Here is a 13,523-nt window from a genome sequence, read left to right on the forward strand (position 1 = left end):
TGTCTATTTTGAAAAGATTTGTAAATAAGATAGATTACTCTTCTGTTGGACAACTGTATAATACTGGTAAAACTGGTAAAATATTATATTATTTAAATATTAACCAAAAAGGTTAAATTAAACAAGTAAAACGGCAAAACCGTATTTGGGACACGACTATGTCTCGGAGACACTACTAAGCGGAATCACTTTGACGCTCAAAGCGGATCTCGTTCTCATTCTCCAATCTTCTTTGGTATCGCTGCTTTTGGGCGCGATCGTTCAAACTTCGCCGGCCACGATGCATTTTCGTTGAAATTAACCTATGCAATTTCGAAATTTCTCTCCGTTGCGTGTCGGCCCGGTTGAATTTTTGTCGATGCGTAACGAAAATTTCCCATTTTTGAAAAAAATAATCGTGGCTATTGTATCGTCCGAAATTATTTTTTATTTTGCACAAACAATATACAGTTTAACCCGATTATAACGTCATCGGATGTAACGAAAACCCTAATATAACGTCAAATTTTTTCGGTCCCACGATTTTACTATACTAGATAATGTTAAAAAAAACTCCACTAACGGCATAAAACCGTTTTAACGTCATATTTGAAGCACTCCCAAATTTACAAAATTTGATTACAAGTTTTATTTAACATAAAAGAAAATACGTGTTCAGTCTTAAGGTCAGAGTTCACTTCTTAGAATGACTGTGGGTGGTACTTTCCCCTACCTGATTTCGGTGGGGTGATGTGGCTGTTTTGCCTGTTTGTAGAAGAGGATCGCCATTTTGTATTTTATTTTGACTCGGTTCTCGGTCTCCTGACTACCTACGAATCTGGATTTTTTATGCGCAAATAATTTGGGCACCTAATAAATACCCTGTGCCAAATATTAACTCTTGACATGTACTCCTTCATACCTATATGCTGGCAGTACGATTTTATAAACAAGACATAGTCTTGTCAATAAATACTGTATTCTACACTTTTATTCTATGCAATATATAGAACTTTTCAATTGTACTAATATAGTTTATTAGTATATAGTATTAGTACGTATATACTGTATAATTAAAAAGTTGTATAGCTTAGACCAGGCATGGGCAACATACGGCCCGCGGGCCAGATCCGGTCCGTCTGATGAATTTATGTCGCCCGCGATCAATCTTTCAAAATAGCTCGATGAAAAATTCAGACGTCTAAAAGAAAAAAAATCAACAACTGTGTGTTTAGAGTTAATGCTCCATTACAAATCTCTTAAGTACAGCGTAGAGTGTTGATAAAGCATGATAATGTGAGAAATGTATCTGTAATCTCTATCTACAATTCAGTCTCTACGGGGTGATACCACAATGAGATCTCGCACCACCTCAAAATAGGGGCAACCTCTATTCGGCCCGTGGAAAAAGTTTACTTTCCAATCCGGCCAGGGGCAAAAGCTGTTGGCCACCCCTGGCCTAGACAGTAAACAAATTTTTAATTTTACTATTTTTAGTTATTCAGTGACATATTTTAACATTTTTAAAGTAATAAAATTAAAAGTAATAAAACATTTTAAAAATAGTCATTTAGTTTTGAAATATAAAGTATATTTGGTAAGAATATTTTTTATATTATAATAAATAATATATATATTTCTTTTGAATAAATCAGTTGAATGACCAGAAAAAGATGAAACCTTATTATATGTTGGGCACAATAACTTCTTTCTTTTTGTCTGGAATTCACGGTTGCAACCAATACACCGATAAGATGTCCGACATGAGAGCCATTTTTATGGCTCGCGGTCCCGGTAAGCAGTTTTGAAATTTTATATTTATATAAGAATACTTAAAATAAATTTTGTGTTATATAAAGTTCAATATCACGCAATTTTTGCAGCTTTTAAAAATCTAAGATCTCCACCACTTCACATGGTAGACCATTATAACATATTTTGCCACGTTCTTGGAATCGAACCACTTCCCAACAATGGATCGTGGCATCGAGTAAAAGATATGCTTACACATGGTTCGAATCTGTAAACAATATTTTAACTAATAAATATATCTATACGTTATAACATCGTTATTTTTCTGTCAAAAAGTTTATTTTAAGTACGTTCCCGATTCTAGAATATTTTTCAACTAAATAACGGGCCACGTTTATGAAATTGAGTAACTTCAATATTGAAATTAAGAGAATTTAATGAATTAGGAGACTGTTATTTAAGCGAAATTTTAAAGATAGATATTATGTTAATATTATGGTGTAAACGTTGTATTTTGATATTCTTATTAAGTAATACCCGATGGAATTTGAGCTAAATCTATCTGGAAACCCGGCACAGAATTTTGGCAATCAAATCTTCAGGAATTTTTTATGATCAGTGTCCTGTCCCTCAACATCCTACCGCTTCCGTAGTGGGCCTGACCGAACCCACGTTAGGTTTGGAGAAATGGCCCTCTTCGTAATCACATTTAAAAACAAAAATTGATTAACACTAAAAGCAACAGTACAGTACTTAACAAAAGGCGACTGCCTGTTTACACTAGTCGCATGTGACGATTTGGCGCCACCAACTTCTGAATCGGTAGTCCTGTCGTTGATTGGTCGATTTTATTTAACGCAGGAAGTATAGGGAGTTGACCGTCTGTGGACGGCTCTTGCCCAGTAGCTTGTTCGGCAATTTGAATCGAAGCAATCGAAGCAACTATGGCGTTCAAAAATTTGTTCGTAAACAGGGGCGTTCGTAACCCGAGGTTTTACTGTAAATGAAATAACTTTTCTTTTACTATAGAAAGAAAATAGTTAATGTAAAAAGTAATATTTTCATGAAAAGATTTTGTTGTAATCGATATTCTGTGAGAAGAGATTAACAGTTTTCATAGAACATAATCATAGAAAAGAATATTCAATAAATAAAATATTGAAATTTTACGAAATAGCAAATTAAAAAGATAAATAATATACTGTACATATACTAAATTTTATTCTGTTTAGAAATATAAAACTACAGTATCATGATCATTACGTTATTATTTATTTTTATAATATTTATGTACTTATTTATTCGCTTGGAATTATCTAATAAAAAAAACTGTCATGATATTCATTTTCTCTCTTCTATTTATTAATAATGTAGCTGATGTACAGTACTGTATATTGAAAATAAATAAGCCCCATTCTTATTTGATTTGGTGAAAAATGTTAATTTTAGTCACCAGATGGCGGCAAGTAATAAGTGAAATGAATATCCGTGTTATATTGTTCTTCATTGTTTAAATATTATGTTTCAGATAGGACGTGCTAAAATTTTCAGTTTGATATGAGACTCGAAAGTTTTGTAGTTAGAATCTCGTTCTATTTATTTACTTATTTAAGATTTGATGTTTTCTTCAATGGCATTATCTCATCGTAAATATTATTATTATTTTGAAGGATAGTAGAAGTTAATCTTAATAGATTGGATTATATACAAGTTTGAGAATTCATTAGATCGATTCTATTCAGAAATCTTAAATATGAAAGGAAAAAAAATCGTTAATTAAAGAAATACTTCAGTTTAATTAGAGGAAAGTTCTGAAAGTTACCTCATTAATCAGTTCATTGGCCTGAGTTTTTATAAGGAATTAAGATTTCTATATAGAATCAATTTTATTTTATTTTATAGTTTTTCTATTCGATTTGGTTCCTCATCATAATGTCAGAAAATGCTATCAATATTCTTTTTCTTACTTTTTATTCTGTTTTATACTCACCTACAACAGAAAATTCGTCAATAGAATTTCATTGGTTACTGTAGTTTTAACACTAATTTGTAGTTTAAAGTGACATCGAATTAATCCTTATGCTCTTTACCTCAGTTATGTAAAAGTAGTAATTTAAGAAGAGAAAAGATCTTTTGGCTATTATAAAAATATTTGAATTATTATTTATAAAAATTATTTTAACTTTTATAATTTCTTATGTGATATTTAGGCATACCAAACACTGTTGCAGATGAATAGAGTTAATAATATCATGTCCTAAATAAAAAATACTATTTTTTTTTTTTAATTTTATTACTGCAAGCTTTTCTAGTGATGTTAAATTACATATAAAATGTTGGTTAGATCATGTTAGTGCATATATAAGCAACTATCAGGTAAGCCCAGCGTTGCCTGGACATAAAATAACAACAAACACTAAGTTTATTAGATTATTTCGTACTTCGAACCCTTCTATTATATTATATTATAGTATTTGATTTTATAGCTAGGAAGGTTATCTTGCGTAAGGGTTTATCATACCAAGTGACCAATCTAACATATTTTAAAAATTCTTTAAATTATGTAGAGTAGAGGAATAAACAAGTTTAAAAAATGTGTTAGATTGGTCATTCGATGTGATAAACTCTTATGTAAGATAACCTTTGTAAATATAAATCAAATACTATAATATAAGAAACATTAAAACGATATCCATAAAAAGAGTTTGGATATTTCAGCCTACCATTGTCATGTTTTTTTCGCAATACTCGGATGGTACGAAATCGCACAATTTCATTGATCAAGTAGATTGGAATCGAAAATATATCTTAAATTTTTTCAGATATCATATTTTTTTTCTTTTTTTTTTATGTTAACGCTAAGAAACTCTACGATTCACAGTCGAATATCAAACGGTAATCTGTCAACGAATCAAATTTAGCGATAAACTGATCAAATATTTAAACTCTGCATCCTCGAAAACCACTTTAAAAATATTTTGTGCTCGCCGGTATTCTTCTATTATGTAATTTTCCTAATCGAATGCCACCATGCGCTGGTTCCGATAAAAAGAAGCGACTTTTGCGGAAGGGGGTTGAAGTAATTCGGCCAAAAGTAGTTGGTGACTTCCTGCTGGAAGAGAGGATGATCAACGATTACTAATTAATTAATACTGGTCAACTATTAATGTTTGAAAAGTGATGGACAGGATGTGATGGACTTCATATGACTTATTTAAATAAAAATGCGAGAATAACTCCTTTATGTGATAATTGAGGTGGAGCGTTAGCGAAGCCTCTTCTATATGGCTTACAGAATTATGTTCGTTCTCAAAATCTTTGACACTTTCCATTAATTGAGATGAGGAATCTAAAAATGTAATAAAAAGGGGCATGTCCATGACTTCGTTTTCGAGATATAAGGTCGTTTTATGCGCGTGCGCGACAAAGCGATATCGCACGAATCGGCGCGACTTTGTCATGCGCTGTTCCTCGATTGCTAGCAGCCTTCTATGGGCTTTTAGAATCGAGTTCGTTCTCAACATTTAATGGGCAATTTTGATAAAACTCTGTCATTTTCTATTCATTGCGATAAGGAATATAAAAATGTAATTAGGCTCCATTTAAATGTAAAAAAGGAGTTCCTGACTTCGTTTTCGATAAACAGAGATATTATAGTGACAATATCCGTGCTCTCTGATGCGACTGAGCGCGCCTAAAGGAAATTAGAACTAGGGGTCAAAAATAAAAACAGCATTGCGTACGCCTAACGGAAAATAGGCGCGAAAAACGAACAAAGCAATCGATGGCGATTGCCTTGTTTGTAACCTTTACCTAAGATAACCTTTGTTGTTATATAAATCAAATGCTATAATATAAGAAACATTAAAATGAAATCCATATAGTCACGCATAACAAAGCAATCGCAATCGATTGCTTTGTTCTTGGATCGCCTTTCCGTGTCGGTATGACCGGCAAGTAACGATCGCCCCTTTTTTTCTGGCTCCGCCTCAATTTTATCCCGATACGACAAAAATCGAGCGATGTCCTAGTAAAGAGTTTAGATTTTTGTAACAGATTGTATAAACTACGTGGGAAGTATGTCCTCGTAAATATTGCGATTATAGAAAAATTATTAGAATTAGTTTGGTTTATTTGATTACCACAACGTGACACGCGAGCGATCTGCCGAGGAGAGTGCATCCCACGAAGACTTTTATGTAAAGCTAGCTATATTTGCGTGTTACTAACGTGAAGAACACCGGAAAAACACGTGCCGGCTCATTAGCGATGCTCTAAACCACGACTGACTACCAGGTGTTCGGTGGTTTTATCCACTCGGCTACTGAAAAGCAGTTATTAGAGTTAAAAAAGAGTGTTTCGATGTGAAAAATTAAATAGACTACTTATAGACTTTTTACAGGGTAACACTTTCCATTCCAAGTAGGCAAGTTCTATCTGTTACTTGTCCAGTAATTAAGTAAATATAATATATATTTTTTAAAATTACATATTTTTTAAGAACTATATTTAGTTCATTATTTTCTTAAATTTTCTGCCAATAGATGGCAGTACGTGTGAACCAAGCAAATCGCATGCAGGAAAAAATTAATTGATACATAGAAATCCAATCGATATTTTGGGATGGAATGGATGAAATCATCTAAGTTAGAAGTATGCTAACGTAACTTCCGAGTTTCGTAGCAATTGGTGGAACGGCGTAGGCGTGCATAGCAACAAACAAACAAACATCCTCATTTATTTATATAGAAAATTATGTTGTTACATATTGCTTATATTTACACTTACTTATACACACATGCTCCAAAATTGAGGTTGTTAATTTTTTTAACTAAAAAAAACCAAGAAACAAAGTTACTTTTACAAATGTTTTGTTTAATTTTTACTTTTCCAGCCGTTATGTATACATAACAAGGGAAAATATTAGAATTCTGTCAAATTTGATCCTCCGGATTTTTTGAAAATCTTCCACTTTAACACATTTTTCTACTCCTGAATCCAAAAAATTCAAAAAAAAGTGGAAAAATATTCCATGGATGTGTGTATAAATGTTGCCATTTATTTCGTTTTCGTTTATTATTCAATATCTCAAGGTAGGTAATGAAGAAGAAACGAAATTTGGCACAGTAGCTTATGTGTAAGAAGCATTTATGCTATTAAACTTTGATGGTTAAAGTCAAGGAAGAGATGAGTAAAAGAGTGTCACGTGCCTTATCTCTAGAGGGTCGGACGTAATGAAGATTTTACTCATTATTTGCATTTACACTCTCTTTTATGAAATTCATCACTACCCTCAAAATTAAGCTCAAGCTCTTTGCCATTTTATAATAATTAAAAATATTAAAAAATTTTTAAACAAAATCTCATAACGGATGAGCACAAAATTTTATTTATTATAATTAAAAATATATTGTAAAAATTGCTTTTTAACAGGCGTGAACGTTATTCAATTCGTTGCTGAATTTTTAACTTTTAAATTGTTCGATTTCGTTTTCTGTTTTGTACTGTACATTAACTGAAGCTTTTCATATCATAAACGAAAGTGCTGTTTATTAAAAATGAATTTCTATCGTGGATAAATGTGATATTATTTCGTTTAATTCAATAGGAAAATGATTCGATAAAATATTACCGTTAACATTTAATAATTTGAAGCAATCAATTAAATTAACTGATATAAGAATAACATTTACAATGACTTATTCTGTTTAGGATCGAAAAGAACATTCAATGGAATGCGACCCGTTGACCTTTACTATCTTCTACTCACTGAATTTTACAATTGACATTTCATAAGAACCTAAAGTTTGATGAAATGTATGATTTAGAAGTGTAATTATTAAATGCGGTATAAAATTATTTGTATTTAATTTTAGTTAATTATTTAATTAATTAATAAACAGTTAATTATTTTTTTTAATAGATTGCAAATCAATAGATTTTTTCATCTTAACACTATGTAAGACGAACGTAATTATTAAAACTGTTTTTATCATTATGTTAATTAATATAATTATCCAGATTTATGTCCATAAAAGAATTTTAAATTATATAATAGTTTATTATATAACATAATAGAATAGAAGTAGAAGAAAAATGAAAATAATTAAATTAATAGGATCGTTTCTTCAAATCCTTTGATTATCATAATTTTTTCTCTTAAGAATAAATATTAATTTATTAACGTAATAAATTTTCGACTGAATTACATTAATTAAAGCGATAAGCCTTCATTTTTTTGTTTGTTTTAATCATTAAGTTGATCAATTGGCTTAAAAATAAATAAATGCATAAATTATCTATGGAATCAAATGCCTTATAAATTAGACAAGTATACAATGATTGACCTCACGCAATTAGACGTATTCGATTAAATATATCTAATTGCGTGAGGACGATTTAGATATTGGTTTGTTTAGACCTTACCATCTAGTCGCTAATGGTCCTCGAAATCCGACTGATTTATCTGGGGGTCGATTAATTACCAGTGTCAATTTGGAGGTCGTCGGTCAAAATGAACAAACAATATAAAATAAAAAATTAATATATCCTAAATCTTTATAAAGTAACAGTTTTTTTTTTTAATTTTTGATTGATATTTAAGTTTAAAAAATATTAATTAATTCCTATTTGATTTTTTGTTTCATCCTGTTTATAATTTATTCTTACTTTATATCAGCATAGAAATGAGTCGATGAATTAAACATAATTTTGGAAAGGAATCGACAAGGAAAAAAAGATTAAAAATGCCTGATTTCGTGGATATTTTTGAATGATGATTATTTATATCTCGTGATTCAGAAGAGTTTTATAGAATCTCATTATTAATGACGATAATTCGAATTGCTGGTATAAAAATTAATGAACAGACGGAATAGGATGTGAACTTATAGCAGTAGAGGAGACATGGTAAAAACTTAAGGAATTTTTCATGTCGGCCCTCACTATCCGGCCGCCCCTATTACGGGTCTGGACGAACTATAATGGCATAGAAAAAAGGGCACATAGGACAATAATGAAAAAGTTAATAAATATAAAATCTACGATTTATAAATATTTTGAAGAATTTTTTCACAGAAATATTTTTTTAGTCATATGTTTGACGATATTCTGTATTTATTAATTTTACTCTCAGCCATTTTAACTGTGTTTAATTAATTAATTAAGAATGTTCCAATAATCACTTCATGAACAACTATATATTACAAATCAAAGAATGTAAATTGTATTTAATTTAGCTTAATTATTTCTATCTCCGTTCGAGTCTATAGCATGATTTCCTTCAACTACTTATCTAGCATCATATATTCTCTTTATCCTCTTTTATCATGTAATTTTCATCAATTATCTAATCATAATTTTCTTATTCTAAATAGAATGATTTAGAATTTCAAATAAACACTACATATAATTGGCAAATTTTAGTTAAAATACTTTCAAACACAGGAAAAAACTAATAGTAGGCAATAGATATAATGCATAATAATTATGATTAAATTATGAAAATTTTGAAACTTTACATGAATTTAAATGACTGTTTATAATTATTACTTAAACATTATTTAATCTAATATTAATTCATAACTTTGAACACGATTTCTATTTGATGGCTCTCATTTTTTTTCGGAATTTATAAATATTTTAATATGACTTAAATCGATAATTATGTAATTTTTAAAAATAACTTTAAGCTCGTATAAAATAATGAACAAATAAATAAAGGTTATACAATAAAAGTTTATAATATAAAAATTTATTAGCTAATTTTTATATTCTTAAAAGTATTAAGTACCTTTAAAAGTATGACATTATCGTAACTAAGTATGGTGAAAAAATTCTTTATTTCAATGTTTTTTTCTTTAGTTTTAGTTTGAACACGAGGCAACAGGAAATGAGAATTTGTCCGATGACGTCATAATTTATCAGAATGACCCATTCTTCTTTTATGAAATGGGCCATTCGAGGCACGATATGTATTTTTGGAATAATTGAGGACGTATGAAACATTCTCAAAAAATATAACTTTTTTATGTTATGTGTTTAAATTCTACATTTAAAGAATTATTCTTATTACAAAGGTATATAATCTATTAAAAACCGGGGAAAAATAACATCTTTTTATTTACTAAATAAAGCACTTAAGAGCAATGAAGTTGTGAAAAATAAAACTAACAATTTTATATCTTAAAGTTGTTCTGAAGTGAATACTTAACACTTAATAATTCAGTCTATACAATTTATTTATGTCATGTATGAATGTAATCAACTAGAGAATATTTAAAAAATTAAGTTTTAATCACTTCATTAGTTCTCGTAAAGATTTTACAGAATTCACTTATAAATATATATATAAAAGAAACGTAGTAATTTTATTAATAATTTAAGAAAGAATTAACAGGAACAATACCACAGAACGAAAAAAATTGTTTAATTTTGTAATTTATCAAAATCAAACAATTCCGCATACCGAACAAAGTACAGAGATCCAATTTCTAATCAAATCTGACATTGGTTCCTCACATGTAACCGTTCATTTAGTAAGAGTAACTGTATCCTGGTTGGCGAAACTGGTTGTATGAATATCCATAAGTGGGCATAAGATCACTGTGTCCGAAATTAATGTGAGTATCGTCGTAAGTTCCGTGAGAACCTTCGATCGAGCCTTCTTTAGAATACCCGGATGCACCGTGTCGACCACCACTGTCGTGAGATTTATGTCCGTAATCTCCATGATCAGAATATTTCTTATGCCCGTGATGCTCCCTTGCTCTCTGTAATCCTTTATAACTGGATTTCTTGGCTCCGATGTCTTTAAGAGCCACTTGTTTGTCGTACGCGTAAGCCTTTTCGTATCCGAATCCTCTATCTCTAGCTATTAATCCTCTGTTGTGAAAATCAGAAAAAAATGCATTTAATCCTCCGTGAGATCCCTTTGCTTTGTGTCCTCCAACTTTTTCTAGTCCATATACACCGTGACTTTTTTCACCATCAGACTCGTAATCTCCATGAGTTTCTCCATCTTCGGAATCATATGAGGAACCTCCATGTTTATGTTCTCCATATCCATGCCCGTGATGACTAGAATGCAAACTTCTACATCCCACTGTCACGTATAGCAACAGCAAGAAATAAGGCTGAAATAATTTCATTGCCCAAATTTAGAATATTTAATAAAATACGTGGAATATTTTTTAACTATAAATTCAACTTACCCAAAGACTCATGACTATTCTGTAGCATTTCGATATTAACCAAGTTGTTTATATACCGAGACATGTATCTTGAGAAAACGTTTGTTTACGTCATCGGCCTTGGGAAAATCGTTTTCGCTGTCCATTCGTGTCATTATTGGTGCAACCTTCAACTTTCTTCGGTTTTGATCTACTTAACTCTGTGCAGCCCCATCCAGAAAATGGGGCAAGACGACGACCTTGTTCACATTTAACAGACGATTAAGGTATCGATTCGTTGAGTAATGTCGAATCATTTCCTTTAAACATAATAATTTTTCAACGAATTTTTATTCTTACAAAAATATTACGTATTTAAGTTTCTTTATAATTATATAAAACTACTTTTTCTTCTAATTAATGTAACTTATAGCACATTTTATTTAACCTATATAGAAAATCATGAAACAGCATAAAACGGTCAACTAGTTACTTAAAAAGTTGTTTATTCTAATAAATTATCACAAAAATTTATAAAAATTTTAAAAGGTTATTTTAAACACTTATTAATTTATAAAATATCTTAAAAACTAATTTAACTTACTGAAATTATAAGGCTTCGCTTAATTACTTTAAAATTTAATTTGACTCCATGTTCATTGCTCCGAATGATCCTTTTACTTAACTAAAATTCTCTTAAAAAACTACTCTCATGAATATACTTATGATGCTGACTTTCATTTTTTTTCTTGCCGAATTCATTTGTAAAACACTTTCTGATTGGTTGCTACTTGCAATGATCTTGACCACTTTAGATTCCGATAAGCACAAAATATGTTACTAACACACTTAACATTTTATTATCAATTTATTCTATATACAACTTATAATTTTCATAATTTCAAATTAAGTTCATCTCAGATAATTTAGAAAAATCGACAAAGATTTGTAGTTAGTAAATTTTTATAAATGATTTTTTTTAATCTAAAATTATTATTAAAAATTTATTATCAGAGATTGATTAAAATAGAAAAGTATTTTTATAAATTGTTTAAATTGTTACATTTTTTTCTGTTTAATGACTATTATAAACTGTTTAATTTATTCTTCTAAAGCAAAATTAATTATTGTATTTAATTATATTGTATATCATATATACAGTACGATATAATACTTAAAATTATTTTCAATTATTAGAACAATTTATTAAAGCGCTGTACATGCAAGTCTATTAAATAAGCTAGTGAGGATCCAAAGATAAATTTCTTATAAAATGGATTTATTATCCCAAAAAATTGTTTTTAAAAACAAAAAGATTGTATTTCCTTTGTTTACTTTCTTATAATACAAATTTTTTTGTAGTTTATTTGTTTGTTGATAATTTTCTTTCTTCAGTTGTTTTATCTGTTATTTATCTTTAAGATTTCGATATAACTAATCATATATTTATCTCTCACGGGCACTGCTGAGATAAGGATAAGATTTAAAAAAATATTTATAGAAGGAATATATAATAATTTTGTTTGATAACTCGTTGCACAATTATTGTTATTCCTTTGGATGATGATGTACAAAATGATAGATATATTTAATTTTCTGGAAAACTTTAATCTTAATACGAAGCTTCTAAGTTTGATTTTGTTTTGGACAAATAGTATAGTATGAAACCATAGAAACTATGCTGACTTTTCTTTTAAATGTAAAAGTATGGCGCTAAGTTTGGAGAAATGGATTTAAGTCATTTTGTTGATAGAACCTGCAATCAGCGTGAAGTTGCCAGAGCATAACAAGCTATATACAAACGCTCCACCTATCATACACATCGGTTTAGATGCAGCCTGCTAAACTCATCAGCAACTTCACTCTGATTGTTCCACCATCAAAATAACTTAAATTTATTTCTCCGTACTCAATACCATGCTTTTACCTTGAAAAGAATAACAAAGATCAGCATAATCTTTCCAGGGGTTTCATAATCCCTGTAGAATACAGAATTCTATAACAAAGAAAAAGAATTCCATTTTTTCCTTTCAAGTTTTCTTTCTCAGGATCATTGACGGATTATTTTATTTTGGAATTCATTTATTTAAACACAAATCAGCATACACTTGTATTCAAAATTAAAGTAACACACACAAATGTACAGTACTGTATATGCCGAAAACGTAGAAATAAACGTCTCTCTGTCGCAATGAAACATTCAAATGCTTTCTCTGAGGCATGTCTGATAAACTAATGTTGTATCAGGAACACTTCCTCTCTGTTAGTGGTTTTAGCAAACTGTATATATAGCATATTATATTTTATCGCATGGGTGTGCTTCTAAAGTGCCTCATTTGCATGACTTATGTATGATGTAATTTTCATGTACAGTACTCATGTTTCCTGGTGCTGATTTTACACAGAATTTGTTGGTTGCTTTAATTTTGGCCACAAGTATATTTTTTCTATTCTTCTTTCCTAATTCTAATTAATATTCTTCACTTATTTATTATTATTATTATTATTAACTTACATTTTTGTTTATTAGAATTTGCTTTTTATATCTATTGAAAAAGTATTTTTAACTAGTGTCATGAAATGCTACATAATTTTAAAACAGTTGCAAAGTAGTATTCATAG

At 29.7% G+C, this 13,523-nt stretch overlaps 2 protein-coding genes across 3 annotated transcripts in view; one reads left to right on the plus strand and one right to left on the minus strand.

Annotated features, from left to right (window-relative positions):
* The first annotated feature begins 1,639 nt into the window (after positions 1 to 1,639).
* LOC111619933 (glycine-rich cell wall structural protein-like) overlaps positions 1,640 to 13,523 on the plus strand; it is a 61,982-nt gene continuing 50,098 nt past the window's right edge. Inside the window, exons 1-2 of one of the 2 annotated variants that reach the window (XR_002755839.1) lie at positions 1,640 to 1,773; positions 1,863 to 1,997. The gene's annotated coding sequence lies outside the window, so the exon portion shown is untranslated. Of the gene's footprint in view, positions 1,774 to 1,862; positions 1,998 to 13,523 lie in introns of those variants that run through there. The other variant, XM_023361756.1, reaches the window with a different exon arrangement.
* LOC111619932 (hornerin-like) lies at positions 10,164 to 11,707 on the minus strand. The gene is made up of 3 exons (XM_023361755.1): positions 11,506 to 11,707; positions 10,944 to 11,221; positions 10,164 to 10,865 (listed from the first exon to the last, which is right to left on the minus strand). Exons 2-3 carry the CDS (start codon positions 10,953 to 10,955, stop codon positions 10,266 to 10,268), a joined length of 612 nt encoding a protein of 203 aa, XP_023217523.1. The 5' UTR covers positions 10,956 to 11,221; positions 11,506 to 11,707; the 3' UTR covers positions 10,164 to 10,265.

This window comes from Centruroides sculpturatus, unplaced genomic scaffold, assembly GCF_000671375.1.
Source record: "Centruroides sculpturatus isolate CEXI.00-Female unplaced genomic scaffold, Cexi_2.0 scaffold235, whole genome shotgun sequence".
Taxonomy (NCBI): domain Eukaryota; kingdom Metazoa; phylum Arthropoda; class Arachnida; order Scorpiones; family Buthidae; genus Centruroides; species Centruroides sculpturatus.